The 22,907-nt window shown below is 41.3% G+C and overlaps 1 protein-coding gene across 32 annotated transcripts in view; it reads right to left on the bottom strand.

Moving 5' to 3' along the window:
* Positions 1-22,907, bottom strand: part of LOC137299590 (guanine nucleotide-binding protein G(I)/G(S)/G(O) subunit gamma-7) — a 250,750-nt gene that overhangs the window by 124,441 nt on the left and 103,402 nt on the right. For 25 of the 32 annotated variants that reach the window (XR_010957955.1, XR_010957951.1, XR_010957956.1 and 22 more), the window contains one exon: positions 8,779-8,899. Coding sequence is in view for 5 of the 32 variants with exons in the window: in XM_067968448.1 (XP_067824549.1) it covers positions 8,779-8,859 (81 nt within the window). In the remaining 27 variants the exon portion in view is untranslated. Of the gene's footprint in view, positions 1-8,778; positions 8,900-20,368; positions 20,447-22,907 lie in introns of those variants that run through there. The other 7 variants (XR_010957931.1, XM_067968443.1, XM_067968444.1 and 4 more) reach the window with 4 other exon arrangements.

Genomic DNA, 22,907 nt, shown 5'->3' with positions numbered 1-22,907 from the left:
ACTCTTGCTGGGCAACCATTCCACAGACACCAGCAGCCCTCTGGTGCCTTACTCACATGTAAGCCTAGACAGTCAGCAAGATATTTTACCATAGCGGGCATCACAGCCAAAGCCAAACCTGCCCATTTTTTTTTTAAACACACACACATCACTTCCAGCAGGATTAGTAATAAAGAGAAGAAACTCCAGATGATTTCCTCCTCCTTAACCCAGAGGTGCTGGAATCAAATGTAGTGCCCCTACCTGTTTCACAGTTGAGATCAGCTAACTGACTAAGTATTGATTAGTGGTTTTTCTGCTCTGATATGTTAGCTATTTCACTGCTTTGACCAGCTGAGCCATTGGTGAAACCTTGCATCATTTTAAAATTTCACATTTCACAGGAATTGAGCTAGATTAACCCAGATCGTATTTGCAGGTTGGCAATTTACCCACAACTAGAAAAGGAAAGCTGTTTGTGATCAAAGTGGTAGTCACACCCTTCACTCACATGTATTTGTATGCCATGTACACGTCATCAATGTGTTGACAAACTATGAGGAAAACATTGTCATCTATGTACTCACAGTTGCATGTGCAATGCCTTAACAAATACAGGGCAAGTATTTCACTGTGCTAGCACACTATCTATATGATCATGATAATACTGATTTTACCATGCAAGGACTGAAATATGGGAAGTTTAAAAAGTGCACTCCCATAGTTCTGTGGGTTTAGCCAGTGAGTAGCTGATCCATAAAAAAACAGGAAGGTCCCAGGTAGTGGTTGGCTGAGCTGAGTTGGAGTGGTGCTACAGTTAGCCTCCATGGCCATGACTTGCCTGTGATGCCCTAGTGGTTGACAGTCCTCTGAAACTCACCGTCAATGGTCACACATTGAATAATGGCCACTTGAGTGAGGTAGTGGAGGGCAATTGGGACACATGGAACCGTACCCCAGCAGAGACTGAACGCTTTCAGGAAAGGAGGGAGGAATTGATAAGAAAAAGATTCAAAAAGTGTTTACATGGCAGCTTTCCATTAAAGTATTATTCATTAGTATGAATAGTGATACTAGATTTTTGTAGGTGGCTGTAAATATTTATCAAATATTAGTACAGTTGATTACTGAAAATTAGCTCAGTGTGACTGAAGTTTATTTGGAAACAAAGTATAGCTAAACAGCACCAGTCCTACCCTGCAGAAATATGTCTCCTGTCAGCCAATCGTGAGCAGCTTGATAGTCTATAAATAATCCTCAGCCCAGATGTTCTTGAGCTGATGGAGGAAGCATGGTGGCAGGAGGAAGCAGTGGGGAACCATAGAAATTGCTTGGAAAAAGAAACTATACAAATCTAGACATGAAATTTCCCTGTGTTCCTGGTGCAGATTCAGTACAGTTAAAGTTTTATAAAGTCAACTCAATAACTCTTATAAATAAAGTTGATCTAAACAGGAAATTGAAACTGGTTACTCTGGCACTTGTCCAGTGAGCTGAATTTTTTTTTAGGGAATAGTTGCTATGCAATATTGAATAAAAAGTACTATTCAAAATGTTTGGTGAAGTTTTTGTTAAAGAACCAAAACAGGACATTGATTTAAAGATTATTAATGAGTTCTTCTACTGGCTCATTTAGAGAAGGTATTGTGTAACTGATTCATTGAGACGAGAAGGTCTCAGTTTTGATACCCTGTAGGTGCAGTTAGCTGATCAGAGTCAGGGCAGCAGTAGTTACATCGTGTCTACAGCACTGAAACAGGCCATTCAGCCCAACTGGTCCGTGCCGGTGTTTATGCTCCACATGAGCCTCCTCCCTCCCTAGTTCATCTAACCCTATCAGCATGCCCTTCTACTCCTTTCTCCCTTGTGTGCTTATCTAGCTTTCCTTTAAACACATCTATGCTATTTGTCTCAACTACTCCTTGTAGTAGCGCATTCCACATTCTTACCACTGAATTCCCTACTGGATTTATTAGTGTCTATCTTATATTTATGACCTCTAGTTTTGGACTCCCACACAAGTATAAACATTTTCTCCATGTCTACCCTATCATTACCTTAAACACCTCAATGAGATCACCTCTTGGCCTTCTCTTTTCTATAGAAAAGAGCCCCAGCCTGTTCAGCCTTTCCTGATACCCTCTCAGTTCGGGTATCAGCCTTGTGCATCTTTTTTGCACCTTCTAAAAAGCCTCAGTATCCTTTTTCTAATATGGACTGTGCACAGTACTCCAAGTATGGTCCAACCAAGATTCTATACAAGTTTAGCATAACTTCTCTAGTAGGAGTGGTACAATTGTTCTCAATGCCACTTGGGGGGGGGGGGGGGGGGTGGGAAGACAGTTAGTGTGTTTCTCTTGTTGACCACTATCCAATGTTCCTTGCTGGATGGGCAGGTGTAGGCCTTAGGTGAGGACAGGTTTAGTTGTGATTCTCCCTGTTGTTGAATAGTAGACCAACAGTAAGCATCAAGGCTTGCACATAAATAGTCTCCACTTGGGTGAGGTACTAGAGTACAGCTGGCGTATGAGGAATTGTACGGAAGGGGAGGGGAAGGAGAAGTTTGAGCCTTGGTTGAGTGGTAGCACTCGCAGCTCCAAGTCAGGCTCTTCAGTGCAGTACTGAGGATGTGCTGTATTGTCAGAATTAGCACGTCTTTCAGATGAGATGTTAAACCGAATTCCTGACTGCCCTCTCAGGTGGGCATAGATCCCATGGTACCATTTGAAGTGTGGGGGAGCTCTCCTGGTGTCCTGGCCAATGTTTATCTCTCAACCAACAACACAAACAAATTTTCTGGTCATTTATCCCATGACTGTTTATGGGGCTTTGTTGTGTGTAAATTGGCTGCTACGTTTCCATGCATTACAACAATGACTACACTTCAAAAGTACTCCATTGGCTATGAAGTATTTTGGGATGCCCTGAGGACGTGAAAGGCTCTATATAAATCTATCTTATATGTGCGTGTTGCTGTTTTTGACTTTAAGAAAGTATTCTACTCTGCAGATTTATAATGTGCTTCCTGCCTTCACAGGTTTGAACACTTTTTGCAGGCACAAGACTGAACACATCACCAAAAGTGGTTCTGAATTGTTCTTGATCAACCAGACAAAAAAGAATTTCAATAGTAAACATGCCTGTCAGACTCCAAATTTCCCAGTCTCCCTGACTATGGTGATTCACTTGTTTATTGAATTTGATGATATGATGGTCCAAGTAATTTTTGCTTGATGTTGGAATGCATGAATGTATGGAATGCACTGGAGTGGGTGACCAGAGTATCTATAACAACTCGCAAATTAAAAGGAAACATTGATCTGGCTACCAACCAGATTGACACAGCAGTCTTCAGTGATAAGTTTCCAGACTGGAAAACCCCTCAGGAAGAATACTGTGTCCTTAACAATCCCACTTCAGGTACATATTAAAAAAAGGCAAAGTAATAGTTATACATAGCAGTCCTTTGTGAGACATGTTTTTTGTTATCTAATGGTCCCTGTCCAATGCCAACACTGTGCAGTAATATTTGGAGTCATGAATAACTGCAGTAAGAACACATCAAATTATACTAAATCAAATGCAAAATATGCAGATGCTGGAAATTTGAAATAAAAACAGAAAATGCTCGAAATACTCAGCAAGTCAGGCAGCATCTGTGGAGAAAGAAACAGAGTTACCATTTCAGATTGATGACCCTTCGTCAGAACTATCCTCGAGTAAACAACTGTGCATTGAAATAGGAACAGCACTGTACAACATGCAATCCACTTCAATCTTCTTAATTTGGCATCAAAAAAGAGTGCTCTGTCTACTTTTTGCCCTTCTCTTCAGAAGGTACTGATTATGCTGGGGTATGGTTCCAAAAGTGTCAGCTACTGTCAGCCAAAGAGCCTAGGCAGCAAGTATCAGCAGTCAATGTGGATGGCCTTGCAGCCAAATCTGATCCCATCCTCACCTGACATCCATATGTGCATTTTACAGCAGGGGCCATTAAAAGAGATCAGGATTTCCTCCCTAGCCCAGGATCATTTTCAATGATTACATTTAAACATCTGCAATGGATTTCAGTTATAAAGTGTCTATCTAGTTACAATGCACAATGAACTTCATATATTGTATTCTAACAAGGATCCACAGCATTATTTTCAGATGTATAGCACAGTGCAAAGGAAAATCAGAATTGAGAAAGGAAAAGTTTTGAGGGTCATCTTCAAAACATTTAGGCAGGTATTTAGAAATGCTGGGCTACTGCCCAGTTCCTCTTGGGTGGGATACTGGTTTAATGCACCACAATGTGTAGTAATGAGCCCAAAAGACAAAAACGGTACCATATTTGGTCCCTGGACCTGCTTAGTAAATTAATGTCAGCCAAGGTAGCATTATGTTTTGGGGTAGCACTAAAACCCACCCTAGTGTCTCCAAGATAGGGAGCGGGAAAAATATCAGCCAGGATTTCGGCTCCTGATTGCGAACCAGTAGCCGCTGCTAGAAGCGTGTACCTCTATTTTGGAGGGGTTAGGTTTGGGGCTCAAATCGGATGGTTCCAAAATTGAACATCATGCGGTCACTATGTCCAATCTAACAATTGGCTGAACTACCAGACAGTCATCACTACACATGGAACCATACTTCAACACCAGTTAGAGGTTGAGGTTTCAGAAATCAAGTTCTGAAAGAGCAATCAGATGGGGCTTGAAATGGCATTCAATGATTCTCTGATAAAAATCTGCTTTCCCCCCCATTTTATATAGATTTGAACTACTAACACTGCTTTTGACTTTGTCTCCCTACCCTGCATTTTGATTGGTAAGGGATCCCAGTAAAAGTCACTGGTTTGCAGTTTTCATGGGGGAAAAAAATGGACAGAATTGCATAATGTAATCTCTAAAGCACCTGTAAATATCCTAGAATTTCTCGTTCAATCATAAATCAGTAGTCCTAATTATAAATGGATGCAATTATGGAATGCGATCCCCAAAACACCAGTAGAAAAAAAATCAGATTCTCATATAATAAAAAAAGGAATTTGACTTGTTCAATCACTTTAAACCAGTGGTCATCGTCTTTGGGAATAATTTTGCGTTTTACATACTAACACCTGTGGAGAAGAGAGTGAAAATGAACAATGGTACATCTTTTCAAACAAGTAAAGGATTTTTTTTTCTTAAGCCTCGATCTGAAATTTTGACTCGTTTCTCTCCAGCGTCAAATTTTTGCTGTTATTGAAAGTTCCAAAATAAATGCTGAAAAATTCCTGGAAAACTTTTTCAAAAATAAAACCTGAAAACATGCACAATACAAGACTGGATTCAGTGCATAACAGGAAGCCTTGGAAAATACTATAGTGCAGTCCAAACAAGATCAGCTGTTAGTTGCCGATTATAAATACACCTGCTAATACATCCATTTAAATCCTTCTGGCCCATTTAAAACAAGTTTTCACAATAAAGCAATAACATCCTGTATGTGTCAGTGATGTTTTGTACTGGTGATATTTTGCCCATGTAAAATAAATCATATTTAATATTGTCCCAAAGTGAAAATATTAGTTCACTGTGACCTCTATAATAGTTGAGAACCACATCACAGTAAACACAGCACCAAAGTCCCTCATGTAACGTAAAACAAACAGTTGACAATCACTTCAAGGCACTTTTATCTTAATGATGGGATGCCAGGAGAGTGGCATCAAGTAGAGTCCCATGACATTCAAACATCAAACTCCACTTTATTATAGCAGCATGCGGCTGGCCCAGTTAGAGGGCCAAGAATTGCATGCTTTCCACTGCCTCCAACAGCCAGTCTTGGATACAGGAAAAATCGTGTTGCATAGGAGGCATGCAGTTCGTCTCTTTCATTATTGATAGTGCGCTAGTGCTGGGGTGGGATAAGGGAAGCTCTTTTAACTTAATAATGTTATATGTCTCTACTTGGCAGTAGCCAGCCCAATTTATGTACACCCAAAAGTAGTCAAATGTAATATTCGCTAAGTCCATTTCTAATCGTCTGCCTTTCATTTCACTAGAGATCATAATTCTTCCACGTCTTGAATCCCAATCAGGCTTAGATGTGAATGGAACATGCTTTTCTCCTGAAGGCGCTGACTAATGCTGGGTGCACCTCCACGGCCACTGGCAACATTCCATTACCTTGTCCAAGAGGTCATTCTTCAAGTGTGTGAGCATAGACAGTGAATGTAGGTGGCTATTTGAGTACAGAGGGGATCATATACAAACCCAATCCTGTACTCACTCAATGTTCACACACATGCACTTCCAGCAAGGGACACTAGATAGCAATCAGGAATGGTAACTCCATCTTCCCCTCCCTAATCTAGGAGTGGCGAAGCCAATTGTACTATCCTTACTGCTTCCCTAGTTGAGATCAGCTAACAGCAGAGGTGAAGGATTGAACCTGGGGTCTTCCTGGTCTGTATTGCCCAGGTACTTCATGGAAAGACTCCCATTTATATAATGCCTTTCACGACTTCCAGACACCCCAAAGCGCTTTACAACCAATTAAGTCACTGTTATAATGTAGGAAACGCAGCAGCCAATTTGTGCACAGCAAGCTCCCACAAACAGCAATGAAATAAATGACCAGATAATCTGTTTTTGGTGGTCTTGGTTGATGGATAAATGTTGGCCAGGACACCAAGAGAATTTCTCTGCTCTTCTTCAAAAAGTGCCGTGGAATCTTTTACGTCCACCATAACCAGCTCAGCATAGCCTTAGCATTCTATTTTAACTTAAAGTGATTGATATTAGGAGATGCAATTGAATGTGCTGTGATGTCCTGACGCCACTGGGACTGTCATTGCATGCTGCTCTGTATACATGTTAGGTTTTTTTCTGGCATGGATAAAAGGGTTAAATTTGCAAAATTCTGCAGTTAAAATGGCAGTAGAACTGAATGATTGCCAGAGTCTGGTCTCTTTTCTCCCCTTCTTGGAAAATTTCCATAATTAGGATTCATAGAAGTACATTTATGAGAATAATCTTTTGCAGAGACGGAAGAAGCTGAATTCGAAATAATTTGCATGATTCAATGGGTGGGATCCACCGTCTAGATCAAAACACACACTGTTCAGAGTTTAAGAGTTACAAGTCATTAACTGGCTCCAGACTCCAGACTGTTATGTGCTACGCCTGCGGGGCTTTGATTTAAATAGGCAAATTAAAGTACAAAACCTCAGGAGTCAGGCAGTAGGGTTTAAGTAAATTTTAAAAAAAGTAAAACAGAAGCTAAATTAAAAAACACATTGCTCTATGATAGCTAAAAATATTACAATGAAGAACATTTTTGGAGTCTGGGGGTAAACATTAATCTCTTGTATTATGTGACTGGCACTGACCCAAGCAAAGAAACAAAGACTCCTTCATGCGAATGCTGTAGAAAATAGAAGTTAATATTTGAAGAAATGCAGCGAACATGGAAGCTGGGATACAGCTGAGGCAGTAATGCAACATATGCAAGACTTGAGTGTGGGAAAATGCAGCATGCACTGGAAGTGCACTGCCTGAAAGGGTGGTGGAAGCAGATTCAATAGTAACTTCAAAAAGGAATTGTCTACATACTTGAAAAGGAAAATATTGCAGGGTTATGGGGAAAGAGCAGGGGTGGGACTAATTGGATAGCTCGTTTAAAGAGCCGGCACAGGCATGATGGGCTGAATGGCCTCCTTCAGTGCTATACATTTCTAGGATTCTAAGTCAAGATTCAGTTTCTGTCCAGAAATGCAGTGCATCTGGTGGTGAATTCAATCATCTATCCTGCCATCCTCTCGCATATCTTTCTAGTCTATTCTGATTCTCTCACTGCATATATGAGTCAGTATTGAGTCCATGCAGAAATGCAATATGCACTGGGGTGGGATTCAACTTATGTGGAGAAGAACAGTGTAGAAGCTGAGATTCTGTCTGTGAAGAAATACAGTCTGCAAAGAAACTCAAATTTTGTTTGCATACAAAAAAGCAGCACGTGTCTCAATGGCTCAGCTGATAAATGCAATGCCAACTGTGGAATTGAGCCATGCAGGCATGGGAAGTTCCATGTTCCATCCTAAGTCTGTGCTGAGTAAGGGTGCTACTATTGGCCTCCAGACTTTGGGAGGGGAAATTAGCCAGAGTTCCCATTCCTGAACCGCACATCAGCTTATGTTGGTGCAATTAGTAAAGGAGGGGGGAACTGTAGGGAGAAAAATGAATGCAGTGTGTACAATAATCATCCATTTCAATGTGACAATGCTTAAGAAGTAGGCTCCCTCAATGGCTCTACAAGTTCATCCAGTGAGTAGCTGAGCCAGACAAACCAGAAAGGTTGCCAGTTTGATCCTTCATTTCTGCTGTTGGCTGATCTCAATCAGGGTGGTAGCAGGGGCTCTACAACTGGTCTTTATTTAGACAGAATAATAAACTAAAAATCAGCTTGGATTCTTCTTTTGATCACTATCCAGCGACCCTTGCTGGGAGTGCACGTGTAAATCTCAGGCGAGGATAGGATCGAGCTCAGCTGTGATGTTCCTCATTGTTGAATTGTATGCTTGATCTATTGTCAAGATGCACAAATGAATAATGGTCACTGGCAAAATACTAGAGGACACTTGTGCCTACGAAGCAGCATCCCAGCAGAGTCAATGCCTTCAGGATAGGATCAGGAAGAATTGATGAAAAAAAAAGACAAAAAAAATCCATAACCTATTTTACCCTCTTTCTCATAATTTATCTCATTTGGATTCTTTTAATATGCTCTAATCCAGCCAACAGATTCTTCCTGCTCTCCCTTAAACCATCTCACCTTGATTCTCTCAATGCCTGCCTCAATCCTGAGCTGCTCCACCAGTTTCCGTGCTTGTGCTATATTGTTAGTTGTTGACATTGTCTGCCATCTATTCTAGGCCAAAGCCAAGCTGAGGATGCTGTAAGAGAGGAACAAAAAGATAGAATATCAGATTTTTATAGCAGACTCAAACCATCATAACTGCCAACATTTGCAAGTCTCAGACGAGAGATACAATTTTGAGTTTTCAGTTCTATTATCCTATTTTGAAAGAATTCCCTGGATCCAAAAATTGTCAAATGCCAGAGTTGAAGTAGTTTAATAATTATTTTGATTTAACTTAATAACCCTATTTTTCCACAACAGTCCTTATGATCCTAAATAATTCCTCTGAAGCTCTTCGCTGGTCCATGTTTATTAAAAAGCTTTCTGTACAGTGCTACATTCAAGCTGCTGTGAAGTCTTGTATAAACGTTTACTTCAATCAATATGACACCCTTTATCATCCAGGAAGCCAGGTTGGACAAGGCCACAGACTTCTCTCTGACAGTCAGGATAGCTCAAGATGGTCAGAAAAGACAGCCACATCCCTTTCCTCTCGAAGTGTTTACTCCCTCTTCTTTGACGCCCTTCTCACCCCTCAAACAGAGATATTCCTTCTACCAGCTTAGGGACGAACTGAACAAGCTCATATGCAATATAGTTTGTGTTGACCAACAAGCTGCTGTATTCATCTGATTTAAATGTAGCTGCTTACCCCACAATCTAATCTATTGGGCCAGACAAGCATTTCTGTACCAAAAGATAGTGCTAAAGATTGCAGCTTTTTAGTTTATTTGGAATGTTGTATGAGCTGAGGAAAATACTCAGATTCTATCCATTCTACTTTCTAATCAGAAACTATCAGAGAAGCTGCCAAGAAGGTTTGATACAAACACATGTAATTTTAAAAGCTGCAAAGTATGTTCAGTAATCAAAATGTTTGTAAATAAATCAACATCTTCTATAAGGATTTTATTGCAAAAAAGTGATAAAGTACCTGCTTTTATATTGGTGCTATTTTAATTTAGATTCCAAGAGAACAGCAATTGTGAGCCAGCTCTTGGTATTTACACTGCTAAATTCAGCTCCCTTTTTCTGGCAGCAGACTCATAGAGCTAGTTTTCATGGGCCTACAAGTCTGCCATTCCAATAAAGGTGCCAGATTTAGCAGTACAAATACTGGGGGTTTAAAATGAACACCAGCGTCCCGGAATCCAAATTAAATATGTACCAATGTAAAATTAAATATGTACCAATGTAAAAGCAGCTGGTAACAAATGTCTCCCTTCCCTCCCCGCAAACCTGGATCTTAACACTGGGCTAAAATAAAAGGATGTTTTAATGGTTGGTGAGGTATAGCGATGTGTTGAAGGAGCAAAATGCATCCTCAATCCTCCATTCTGCTGAACTCACAATCTGAGCGGTGGGAAAGAGAAAAAAAATAAAGCAGAGGGGCTTGGTTGGTTGTCTCTGGGCTCTGGTGTGACCTCCTACAAGCCAACATAGAGCAGCATTGGTAGAGGCCTAGAAGGTCATGGCCCTCTTGACAACAGTCATTGTGTAGCCTGAGGAGACCAAAGGGGTTGGGAAAGAAATGGAGGACTTCAGATTATAATAGGACATCACTTCATAAGTTTTCACATATAAATAAATTAATGTATGCCATTAAATTGGGTGCAGTGTAGCACGTGACATACTAATAAACAATTAAAGATAACATTTGCTCATATTTGCCCTCCATTCAAATAAGTTCAGTAGTTTGCACACAATCTTGGCTTGTATGTCAAAAACTTTAATTTTTACAACAGCCGTTCGTGTCACTGAAAATTGGACCTTCATATTATTATATCTTGTGCATAAATACTACAGAAACTGGCTTACAGACCGAACAAAGTCACGCTGACACTACTGTTACTATGGCAGCCTCAGCTGCTCTGAGATGTTCCAAAAGCATTGAGGAATAAAAACTTAGGAGAACTGATTTGATTTTTTAAACAAAATGTGCTGGGTGTTACCTTACAATTCAGGTGGTACTGTAATTTTGCTGGAAGAAATACTCCAGGGTAAACCTCTACAATGGCCTCATCCTGAGTATTTATGCAAAGAACACACTGCATCAGAGGAAAGGTTGTTGAAATGCAAGGTCTTGGTGACCAGTTACATCTAGTTTCTTCCACGGAGCAGCAGAGATACTGGAACTGGAGCTGCAGCTGGGGACCTTGGCCAAGTTACCATTGTTCATTTATGGGCCTTGACAGTGAGCAGTGGCAGGCTGTTCATAGAATCTCATAGCACAGAAGGAGGCCATTCGGCCCATTGTGCCTGTGCTGGCTCTTTGAAAGGGCAATCCAATTAGTCCCACTCCCCTGCTCTTTCCCCATAGCCCTGAAAATGTTTCCTTTTCATGGATAGCATCACAGCTCAGCTTAGATCCAACACGTGTCTTTTTCAGAATGGGGTCACTGGACACCAACCAGGAGCAAGAAACTTGGCTAATATTACCCTGGGGTGCTGAGACCAAATGTACTATCCCTCTCTCTACCCCAGCTGAGATCAGTTAACTCAGCACATGCCAGAGATACAGCTTCCTTACCTGAATTTTTTTATAAATATGAACGGCATTTTTGGTATGAATAGTTGATGACGATCCTTTAACAATAGTATTTTACAATTTTTTGTGAATGAATGGGATAAAACTCCAGGATTTGAAAATTACTTGTTTAAAAAGCCCGAGTTACATAAAAATACACCTGTCTTGATTTCTGGGAAGAAAAAAGCTGCAGCTTCCTGGTAATACTTTCATCTGCACCCTTTGTTGAATGCATGGGCAGATATTAAATACAGTGTCCAAAAGTGCTCTGGAATAACTCTTGCCAATAAAAGCAAAAAACAAAAAAGAAATTCACGTGACTTAACAAATTGTACTAAACACACAAATCTAGGTCAGCACTTAAAAGTGTACAGTCACATTTTAGTATTTCAGTAAACATGTTTTTTTCCTAAGTCCCAAAGGGCCCAGATGTTTTTATTATATTTTCATTTTGAAGAGAACAGACATTAGCTGATCTCAGCCAGGGACAGATATGAGGCAGCAATCAGTCTCACCTTTCCTTTGTGTGGGGGTGGGGAAGAAAATCAGCATGTCCCATTCCTGATGACTAGTGACCCCAACTAGAAAGCATGCCTGCATGAATGTCAGGTTAGAACAGGATGAGCTCAGCTGAGATGTCCCCCACAGTCAAACAGCTGCTGATCCTCAATGTTTTGGCTTACAAATGAGAAATGGCCACTTGGGCAAGTTCTATGGAAGACTACCCCAACAGTTAACGTTTTCAAAGATGTAATTGTCATTGAGCTGGTAATTTTTTTATATAAATACAAATTAAAAACTTTGGGGGGGGGGGGGGATTTTACGCTTTAAATTAAATTTACAAATCTTAAAACACACAAAAGGAAGGAGAAAATGCAACAACTGGAATACATGCCTCTTTTGAGGTTTCCATTATGATCAAAACTAGCCTCTAACATGTGGGATGTAAAGCTTTAGGATGTTGGTGAATAATGCTTACTTATTTCAAGTCACTAAAGAATTTGCATTTCTATAGAGCCTTTCACAACCGTAGAACGTCCCAAAGTGCTTTACAGCCAATGAAATATGTTTGAGGTGTGGTCGCTGTTATAAATTAGGCAAACGAAGTAGCCAATTTATGTACAGCAAGGTCCCACAAGCAGCAATAAGATAAATGCCAGATAACCTGTTTTTTTTTCTAAAGTGGTATTGGTTGTGGGGTAAATGTTGGCCAGGACACTGAGGGAGTGGGGGGATGGGGGGGGGGGAACTCCCTTTCTCTTCTTTGACTAGTGTCATGGAGTCTTTTATGTTCACTTGAGGGGGCAGATGGGGCGGGGAGGGGGGCGTCGGTTTAAAGTCTCATGCGAAAGACCGTGCAGAACTCCTTCAGTATTGTACTGAAGTGTCAGTCTAGATAATATCTACAGTACAACAGTGACTTCATATCAAAAGTACTTAATTGATTGTAAAGCGCTTTGGCACGTGCTGAGATCGTGAAAGGTGCTATATAACTGCAAGTTCTTTCTTTCATATAAAATGCAATTTTTTTTTCTTTTATGTGTTCAAGTCTCTGGAGTGGGGCTTGAACCCACAACCTTCTGACTCAGAGGAAAGAGTGCCACCACTGCACCAAGGACTACACTAGCTGCGTTGCTCTCAACAGTATTGGAGCCTGTGTAGGGCTAAGACCAGAAAGTTCTCGTGTCAAAAGCAGGCTGAAAGCTGCAAATTTAGGTTTGGCAAGTGCAATACTCACTGTGATAAAAGCTTATGAAATGTGTGTATTTTTACAGATCATTTTAAAGCTGTAACAAACCTAAAATGGTTTCCAAGCGTAAAGTATTTCCAAGTATTAAAACTGAAATGCTTCATTATAAATGGTTTTTGTATCATAGGTCAAAAAAGCTTCAATCAAGAAGTATTTAAGTTAGAGGCTATCTTTGATGGGGAAGTGGTACTTTAAACGATAATTCAGCGATCAGTATCCCAGACAGAAGTGCTGTTTGCAATTGGTATGCCAATAATGTAAGTAGGGATTATATTCCAGCATCAGTGAATTGGTTGCTTAAAGCATAATCATTCCTCTGTCCATGTTGAAGAAATTATGCCATTGTAAATGGCTGTTTGGATGGGCATTACTATCATGGGGCAAGACACCATTGTTACTTTGATTCCTAATATAATAAAACTTGATTGGCAATACCATCTTCAAAGAAATTGTGTGAACTTCAAGAGGGAAAATATCCTTTTTAGCGCTCATTCTTATGTTGACCATTCCGCTACAGGTAGCTGAATCAAGCTCCATTAGCAGTACTTATGAGCTGTCACTTTGCAAGAGTTTTCTGGGAGAAGTTGGAAGAACTAAAGACTCAAACAGTCAGTAGAGTTTTATGTAGGACATCTTCCTTCATGTGAAGGGCACTATGTAAATGCTAGATGTTGTAAATTGCTGATTTGTGTGCTATGGCATCTTGCCCATGTTTTTGCTCTAATGAATCATTTTATTTGTAAATATATCTGCACAGTAGTTTAGCTTGTACAGTGGTTTAACAATGTGATATTCTCCATCATTCCATTCAACAGGAGGCATAGTGGGCATCCTATGTGTTCTTCAGTAAGGAGCTTACCACAATCGGGGTTGATTCTTAGACCCGGGTTATGCAGCAGAGAATAAGAGACACGGTGGGCTTATGGAAACTGTTGTGAAGCCATTCATGGGAAAAGGGTTTAGTAAAAGCCTGAACTGTACCATATCGTAATATCTGTCTTATGTCAAGAGCTGTACATATTATAAGTACTTTTATATGTGAAAGTATGATGTTCCCCTCCCCTCTCAATTTATCTGTCTACTACTTCTCTGGAAGACTATGGGGAGAGATTTCAATGGGAGGACAGGATCAGTGCTTGGGAAGCCCGAAGCAGGCAACACACCCAGAAGTTCAGAAGGAAGCAGAGCTGGGTGACTTTAAACAGACACACCTCATTTTAATACTCCTGCTCCTCCTGGTCCCCAAGGAATTCGACCGAAGAATAAAAAATATTACTTATATTGGCTTCTTCTGGCCACTTTGCTGCATCCCACCAGGTTTCTCTGGTGGGTTTGACACCGGATGGGCCTCCCCCTGCAGAATCAGTGCGAAAATCACATCGAGGTGCTGATGATGTCATCTGGCCACCACATTTAGATTTAAATTAGGCCCCTACCTGCCTGCCTGCAGTGGGAGCTTCGGCTGACTTCAAAGTCAGCAAAAATAAAACGTCGCCGGGCAGGAAAGGTGTGATCTCCGGCCAGTAACCCCTCTCACACACTGTTCTCGCCAGGGGAGGAAGGGTAGAGGATTAAGATTGACCCCAGAGTCTTGCTGCACTACATATCCATAACGTACCTTGCCTAAGTAGCCATTCTCAACTACTTAAGTTTGGGGCATCTCACCTGAGCCCAATCCTGTTCTTACTCAACATCCAAACACATGGGGGGTGATTTTAAAATGGAGCCAGGAAGGGGGCAGGGGGGTGAAATTGAGGTCAGGAAACCCATTAGAACGTGTATTCCTGATGCCCTTATGACTTTGACATAAGGACGTCTTTTATTTTTTTTGTCAGTTTCTCGTCCGACTGACCGGCTGATTGACAGGCAGACGGGAGACCAGCCAGGGAGAGGACGACTTCAGGTAAGTCTTTGTTTGTATGGATTGGGGGGGGGGGGGTGGGGGGGGGGAAAGAGGGGAGCCCAAGGTGGGCACGGGGGTCGCGAGTCATGGGGATGGGATCGGGGGTCAGTCACCGGGGGGGTGCTGGTGTTGGGATCGGGGGTCAGCGATCGTCGAGGGGGAGGGTCGGATCGGGGTCAGGGGTGGGAGGATCAGAGTGCGGGGATCGGGGTTGGAGGGGGAGGATCGGTAACGGGGATCGGAGGGGGAAGATTGGGGTCAGTGATTGTTGTGGGGTCGGTGCAGGTAGGCTTGTTGGGCCTGGGGGAAGTACTCCTGCTCCTCCGAGCCCACAAGTTGTGCCTTTCTAAGTGCCTACCTGTTAAGTCTCGGGCCTTCTCACCTCCTTTGATGAGGCGTAGAACAGAAGGCCCGGGAATCCCGGCCCCCCAGGGTTGAAAATCGGGAATTAGTGAAAAATGGAGGCCTGAAAGGTTTTAAGGCCTGACCCGCCTCCTGGGAGCGGGTTGGTTGCCTGCCCCTCATCCTGCCCCAGTGAAAACCGGAAATGGGTGGGTTGGAGGCGGGTCTGAAATGGTGGCAATTTTCACTGACCCCCGCCCCCAACCCACCCATTTTTTAATTTGAAAACTGAACTCATGCTCTTCCAGCAGGGTTGTTGGATAATGCTTGGGAGTGGAAATGGCTGATTTTGTCCTCCCCAGTCTAAGGGTGTTGAGGTCAATTGTAGCACCTGAATTGCAACGCTGGCTGATATGTTAACTGCACAGATCAGGAATCGAACATAGGATCTCCTGGTCTGTATAGATTTACCGACTTAAACACTGGGGAAAGACAAGCATCACTCCATGTGCGCCATGGAAAAGGCAAAGATACAGGGAACACAGTAATTACAAGACTATGGGAGGTTTCCATTATGGCAAGGGCACCATTTAACTTCAAATTGGTCACCGATGGAGATTCACTTTGAGAAAAGTAGCCAACTTGTCTTTCACCATAAGACAATGACTGAGACATCATATCTGCAATTCTTCAGTTTTATTGGTAAAGCACCAAGGACTATAAAGGTGGACACCAGCAAAGTTGAAGAGGAGAGAAGATGAAGTGCACTGATTAGATGATGCCAAGCTTGGGTTTTAAGTGCCTGTAGATTGTAGAAGGAAGGCATGTCAGGGAGATTGGAAGTTTCAAAGTTTTGAGGCCCCGGGAAAGCATAAATGGGAGCTCACCATGTGAACAATCAGGAACAAACCCACATTCTACCATGGTGAACCACAGGTTGTTGGAGATTCAATTAAAAAAATATAACAAGTTATATAATGGGGTTCTGAACACGGCAACAGTACTGGTGAGCTACACAATATTTGGTATGCATGGCACATATTTTACAAACTTGGATAAAAATATTATACTGGAGAAGTTAATTGGAGCCCACCCACATGTCTGGCACACCTAAAGTTAGAAAACTCATGCATACCAGTGGTAAGTGCCATTACATCACCTTATCATTTAGTCACTTCACAACAGGTTTTGTCAATTTTATTGACTGCAAAAGGATTCATTTACAAAAAAATGTGCTATTTTTGTACAAGTTGCAGGTGCATTGCTATACTCTACAAAATATTTCTGTGCAGATCAACTAGGCTACAAAGAAAATTGCACAGTTAGCTGTCCCAATGGCTCATTTGGTAAGTCCACGGACAAGTGTGGACTGAGCCATCTGATACCAGAAGATCCAAGTTCCCACCCCTAGTCTGTGCTGAACTAGATAATCTCAGCTCGGGCCGCCAGAAATTCCCTCAGCACCACTTGGCTAGGAAAGAATTTTTTAAAAATCAGCTACAGTGCTTACTCCTTGTTGCTATCCAATGACCCTTGCTCAATAGTGCACAAGTGTGGAAAATGGGTAATTATAGAATCAAGGCTCAGCTGTGATGCCCTCTATGGAGGAAAAGCCCATGATCATTCACTGCCGAGTCTCACCTGTAAAGAAAGCCACTTGGGCAAGGTATTGGAAGGTAACCAGCACATTCAAAATTATAACCTAACATAAGTCAACTCATTCAGAAGAGGAGAATAGAGAAGAAAACTGAAGGGAGGAAAAAAGGCTTTAAAAAAAAAATCACAAAAATAGGTTTTAGCAGTGGACCAGTACATTTTGCAACAAAATTAGTGGAAAGTGGTTCTCCTCCTCATAACAACTAATGACGGAAAATTGCTCTTCTGGGAGAAAAGGTACTTCGGCCTGTTTCCTGATACAGGCAGCATATACCAGCCATGATGGAATATGATTTTCTTTTATTTCCTGGGGTTTTACAACAAGCTAAAAACTAGTGCATGTAAGTTTTCCTAAAGAACAGTTAAGGTGTGTAAATTCAATGTTTTAGCAATCAATGGCTGCACAGAAATGATATAGCAGAGCACCCTAATGGTCTGGTGGGTACCGACATTGCCTGTAGTGCTGAGCCATACACACTGGAAGGTCCCAACTTTGATTCTCAGTCTGTGCTGCGTTAGCTTATCTCAACTTGGGCAGTTGTTAGGGAGCTAAAACTGGGCTTGTGTGGTGGTGGTGCCAGGGTGGTGTGGAATCAGCTAGGTTTCCCACTCTGTTACCCAGTGACTCCTGCTTGAAAATGCATGTGTGTGGATTAGGCTCAGCTGCGATGCACTCCATTGAAGACTGGACTGCCAACACTCATCATCCAGATTCACAACAGTTTTTCATGGAAAAATAGAGAGAAACACATATGATCCATAAAACAATGGTAAAAATTCCAGAAAATTCTGTAATCCATATAATAAAAATGGAATTTTAGTCATCATAAACTACTAGACCCAATTATAAATACCCACAATACAGGAAAGCAAGCTCCAAAGCGCTGGTAAAATTCTTGGAAAACCAGGCACTAAAAAGCAAATTTGACATACTCAGCTACTTGTAAAACAATGCCTCTCTATATGAATAATGGCTGCCAGGGTGAGCCACCAGCAGACAGCCAGTGCCTGTAACGCTATTCTTCAAGGAAAGGGAGAAAATGGAAAAAAAAACACAGGAAAGATCCCTGAAACATGCAGAAAAAATATAGCAAAGAAGTCCCAGCTATAACTGATCTAGGAGTTCTTGGTGCTGAAAACGGTTCCATTCTCAGCACTGACACGTACCATCTGGTTGAGCATAAACTCCACCACCTGCCAACTACCAAAAAAGACAAGTGACAATTCAAATTATAATAATGAAAACCCAAAGCTTTAGACTATTGTATTTATATATATATGCAGCAATAAGGCAGGTAGAACAATAAACAAAATAAAAAGGAAAACAAAATTAAAAATTATAAACTCATCTAAATGGTACTGTTATGTAAGTAAATAAGCTAGGTCAGGTCCCATAGTGAGTTGTCACGAATGATACTGTGGTTTGGAAGCTATGAAACAGGGATGGAAACAGGGATGGTAACATGCCTGGGCCAGCAAAAACAAAGACAAGAGTTGGGCGGGAAAGAGCAGAATGGCTAAAATGATCTTCAAAATAAGACGGGAAAGGGGGTGGGGGCATGAATAGCGTGAGCCAGTTCCCTATATACAGTAAGTAGCTTTGTATTTAGAAGAATTATTAACACTTTGGCTCCAAAAGCAGTTCTTCAACTGAACAATATACATAAACAATGCAAAGTGTTTGCTTTCTCCATCCCTCCCCTTAAAAATCAATCCACTAATGTGAAGTGCTAACAACATTGTTATTCCTGACGACCAGGTTTAACCGTGAAAATGATTTTTTTTGTTTACAAAAGTGGTGCAGGAAGCAAATGGGAGCTGGCAGGACTTTCGAGCGTTGCAAGGGTTAACTGCTGGGAACCAAACCACAAGCTCTATCTCCAAAAAACTAGTAGTTAGTGGTTACAAATGCAGACAGCAGGCTGCATGCACACAGCAGTAAATAGACAGTTGCTGCTGAATCTCTGTAGTCTGTCTACCTTCTGTGATTACATTTTGTAAAAATATTGGAAATTTAGTTGGGGAAAGGAGTGCAGGAAAACTAAAGTGAAAAAGTACAATGTTATGTGGACTGGTTTTTCTGACTATGCTGCTTTACAATACTACTCATTCAAGTGCAAAGCAGGATATTCACCATACAGGATAGTTATGTAGTTGCCATGGACCTGTTTGCACCTCTCAAGTGCCAAGAAACTCCCAGGGGTAAGGGTACAGTTTAAAGGGAGGGTGTCTTTCATGAAAAATTATCAAATCTCTCTGTTTGGGGAATTCAAAAAGTAATTATAATGCTTTGTGTGTGAGTAGTGCAATAATAGATTTCAACATGATTTACAGTCTCCTCCTGATAATTTGAAGTTGTATTTTGAGCTTAAAAAAATTCAAATTAAGCAATGTTAATAACACGGCAAAGTGGAAATTTAGTGCCAACAAAACTGAATCATCAAGTAATTTGAATTAAGTGACTTCAAATTAACAATAAACTGTACTTCATTGTTTGTGTTTGAAAATGAATGGAAAAGGTTTTGCCAAACACTTTTTCCAGAAAGACTGCCTCCCTTGAATACTTTCTTATTTTTGCCAATTTTCCCTCCTTTACTGTGGGTAAGTGTTTAGCATTTAGTGTTGTCTGGTTACATGGGGGCCGATTTTCACTTTTGGGCAGTCGACTGGCTGACTCGCCTCTCGTCAAGCGACCGAGATCAGAGCCACTTTTGAGGTCGGGTCTTATTTAAATCTCGCCAATGTGCTACACGCTCTGAATGGGTGTCCCACTGCAGCTTGCTGGCTCTGGGCCAGTGCAATATCGGGTGGCTCGACACCGTGCCAGTCCGCAGGTAGATTTGGGTGAGGTGAGGGTGGGGATGGGGTCACATACGCTGGGGGAGGGAGCCAAGTCAGCAGTGACCTGAAGTATTTTGTGGAACTGGGCAAAGCCTCCTGTTCTTCCTGGTTCCATAAATATATAATCCAAAAATATTTGTGCGTGCAGTGCACACTCCACCCTCACGTCCCTGGAAATTGCAATCAGGGTCCTAACTATGTTGTAGGATCCCAATTTGCGTAATCAAGAAGTCTGGTGTGCATGGCTCAATAAACACTTTACCAAATGAACTACTGGGGTGCTTGAAGAGAAGATTCTGAAGAGAATACGTTTTACAACGATTTGCCAAAACCTTTTAAAGTTTTCACAGGAGGTAGCTCTAGTGACTAGGCAGAATATTCCTAGTACTCACGTCTCAGTAAGTTAATATAAAAAGAAACTGTTCAATAGTTTATATCTCAACAAGTGGTATGAAGTACTACACAAACAGCATTGACAACTTACATTTCTGTACTGTCCTTCATTTACACAAAGACATCAGAGAACGCCTTCCAAGGCAGAGGGGAAAAAGTGAACATCAAGCTAAAGGGAGACAAGAGACAGAATGACTAGAGAGGGTGAAAGCAAGATTGAAGGCAGCGAGAAAAATGGAAAAGGGAGTTCAAGATGATAGAGTATAATGACTGAAAGAGCAGCCACCGATGACAGAGGAGAGTGAGGAGTAAGTCGGTGTCAGAGAAGTGGAGGGTGCGTGAGCGTACAAATGGAGGAAATAATATAGATAGGTTGGTACAAAGTCATGATGCGATTTGAAGGTAATTCACCGGGGTACAATGAACCAATGGAGCTTAAGGACAGGGAAGATTGAAGTGTGGGCCTTACCTGAAAATAATGTCTCACAATGTCCTGAACCGAGTCAGTGAAGCAACAGGTACTTGTGATATTTTACAGCTATGTCATTACAAATAAAGCCTGCATTTAGAGTTGTACTTGAAGACAGGTACCTGCTGACACAGTCCCTTTAACATCAGGGATGTCAAGCCCATATAGTAGTAAAAATGATCAGTCCACTAACCTGCATTCATTTAACATTGAAATTGAAGTCAAATTAACTCCTGGGTGCAACTGCAGCACCAGTCAATCTGGACTTCATGCACTGCCCCTAGGCTTTACAAAAGGAACATGAGAATTAAATACAATTTAGTGTCTGAATTGAAACTAAAGTCTCTTGAATATGAATGTTACCAGCTAGAAACAATCTGATAATTATTACTGTAGCAGAGATGGATAAGAGGAAAGATACCACCTAATGGCTCAATAACTTTATCTAGTGACTCAATGAAGTTGCTGTTGTATCAGACCGTTGGCCTTGGGATAGTAAGCTAATTACAATGCTCTTCAATATTTAGCTTTGTAATGTGCAGCTGGTTTTCGCTGCATTGCAAAGGGCCACCATTCTGTGCATGTGCAGACTACTTGTGACATAATGGCCAGAGAGCAAACACAAATAGAGACTCATGACAATGCATCATAACACTACCACAATGTGCTGTGTATTAACTGGCCCAAGGAATAACTAGTTGGTCTTATTAAAAAAAATTCCAATGTGTGTCTTTTGATGTGGCTGCTTGCTATGTGGGACCTGTACTATAAGTTCTGTCAACTGAAGACCAAAATTAAAACAGCTCGAGTCATACAAATCGCTAAGATCCCAGGTTCAAACCCCAGTCAATGCTAATTTAGCACTACAATTGCATTAGTGCATCTGGGTTAAGGAGAGGAAAACTGATGGTGCTTTTGCTCGCAATAGCTATCCAATGACCCCTGCTAGAAGTGTGCATGTGTGGAAGTTGCACGAAGACAGAATTGGGCTCAGCTCTAATGCCAACATTCGCCATAAAGGTTCACAGATGAATGGCCACTTGGATGAGGTAGTGGAGGACAATTAATGCCTATGGAACCACACCTCACCTAGCAGTCAATGACTTCAGAAAAGTAGGGCAAAAATCCCCTAAGATGGTTAGAATTAAGATGAAAAATGATGAGAGAAATTAATGAATAAATTTTCTACATGTGCACTTTCAGTGCACAGCCTTGCCTGCCAGCGCACTCATTGGGAAATTGCATGCAATGTGTAATTTTTTCATCCATTTCAACATTTCCCACATTACAACTGCACTTCAAAAGTACTTCATTGGCTGTGAAGTGGTTTAAAATATACTGAATTGTGAAAAGTTCTTTCTACTAATAGGTGGAAAATCATGGGCCACATGTGATTTCCCAATATGCCTTTGAGGATGAAGATCCACACCAGGAATGCACTAGCTGAAAATTTATCCCATAAAGTCAGACCCACTGCATTCTCACACACACACACACACACACACACACACACACACACAGTGTTCACTCCAGACTTAGTTGACTATAAACACAATCTCATTGTGTGTTTACATTGTACGGATTCTGGAGTAAATGCCGGTGGAAATTTTGTAGTCAAATAGCCTGCTGACGCTGTCTCGGCTCACACCTGAAGACTAGTTATTTGGGCGAGGGATTGGAGAGCACTGGTGCAAGAAGGAGTCAAATGTCTTGGCAGAAAATTGGGGGGGGGGGGGGGGGGGGGGAGAGCACATTTTCATGAAAAAATGGAAGGGGCAAAACCTGCACCAAAATTCTATCAATATAACTTTAATAGGTTTAAAGCAAAACAACAAATTTCAGCAGGTCAGTCAGCATCTTAAAAAGAAACAGGTTACCATTTCAGGTTGCAATCTTCATTTGATCAACATGCTGTATGGTTCTAGAATTTTCTGTTTTTAATTCAGGTTTCCAGCTTTTGCAGCTTTGATTTTATCTGGTTAGTTATATTGATTTTTGGGGGCAGGTTTTGCAGTTTCCTTACAGGTCATCCTACTGCAAAAAGGGACTATCAAATGTTATAATAGGTCAAACACAGTGGGCATAATTTTAAATTTTCATGGCTCAAATGCAAGTAACAACTAGCATTTGATCTGGGGACATAGAAATGTTTCTCCCCTCC

The sequence above is a fragment of the Heptranchias perlo genome, chromosome 29 (genome assembly GCF_035084215.1).
Source record: "Heptranchias perlo isolate sHepPer1 chromosome 29, sHepPer1.hap1, whole genome shotgun sequence".
NCBI lineage: Eukaryota > Metazoa > Chordata > Chondrichthyes > Hexanchiformes > Hexanchidae > Heptranchias > Heptranchias perlo.
This window is presented reverse-complemented; position numbering and strand designations above follow the sequence as displayed.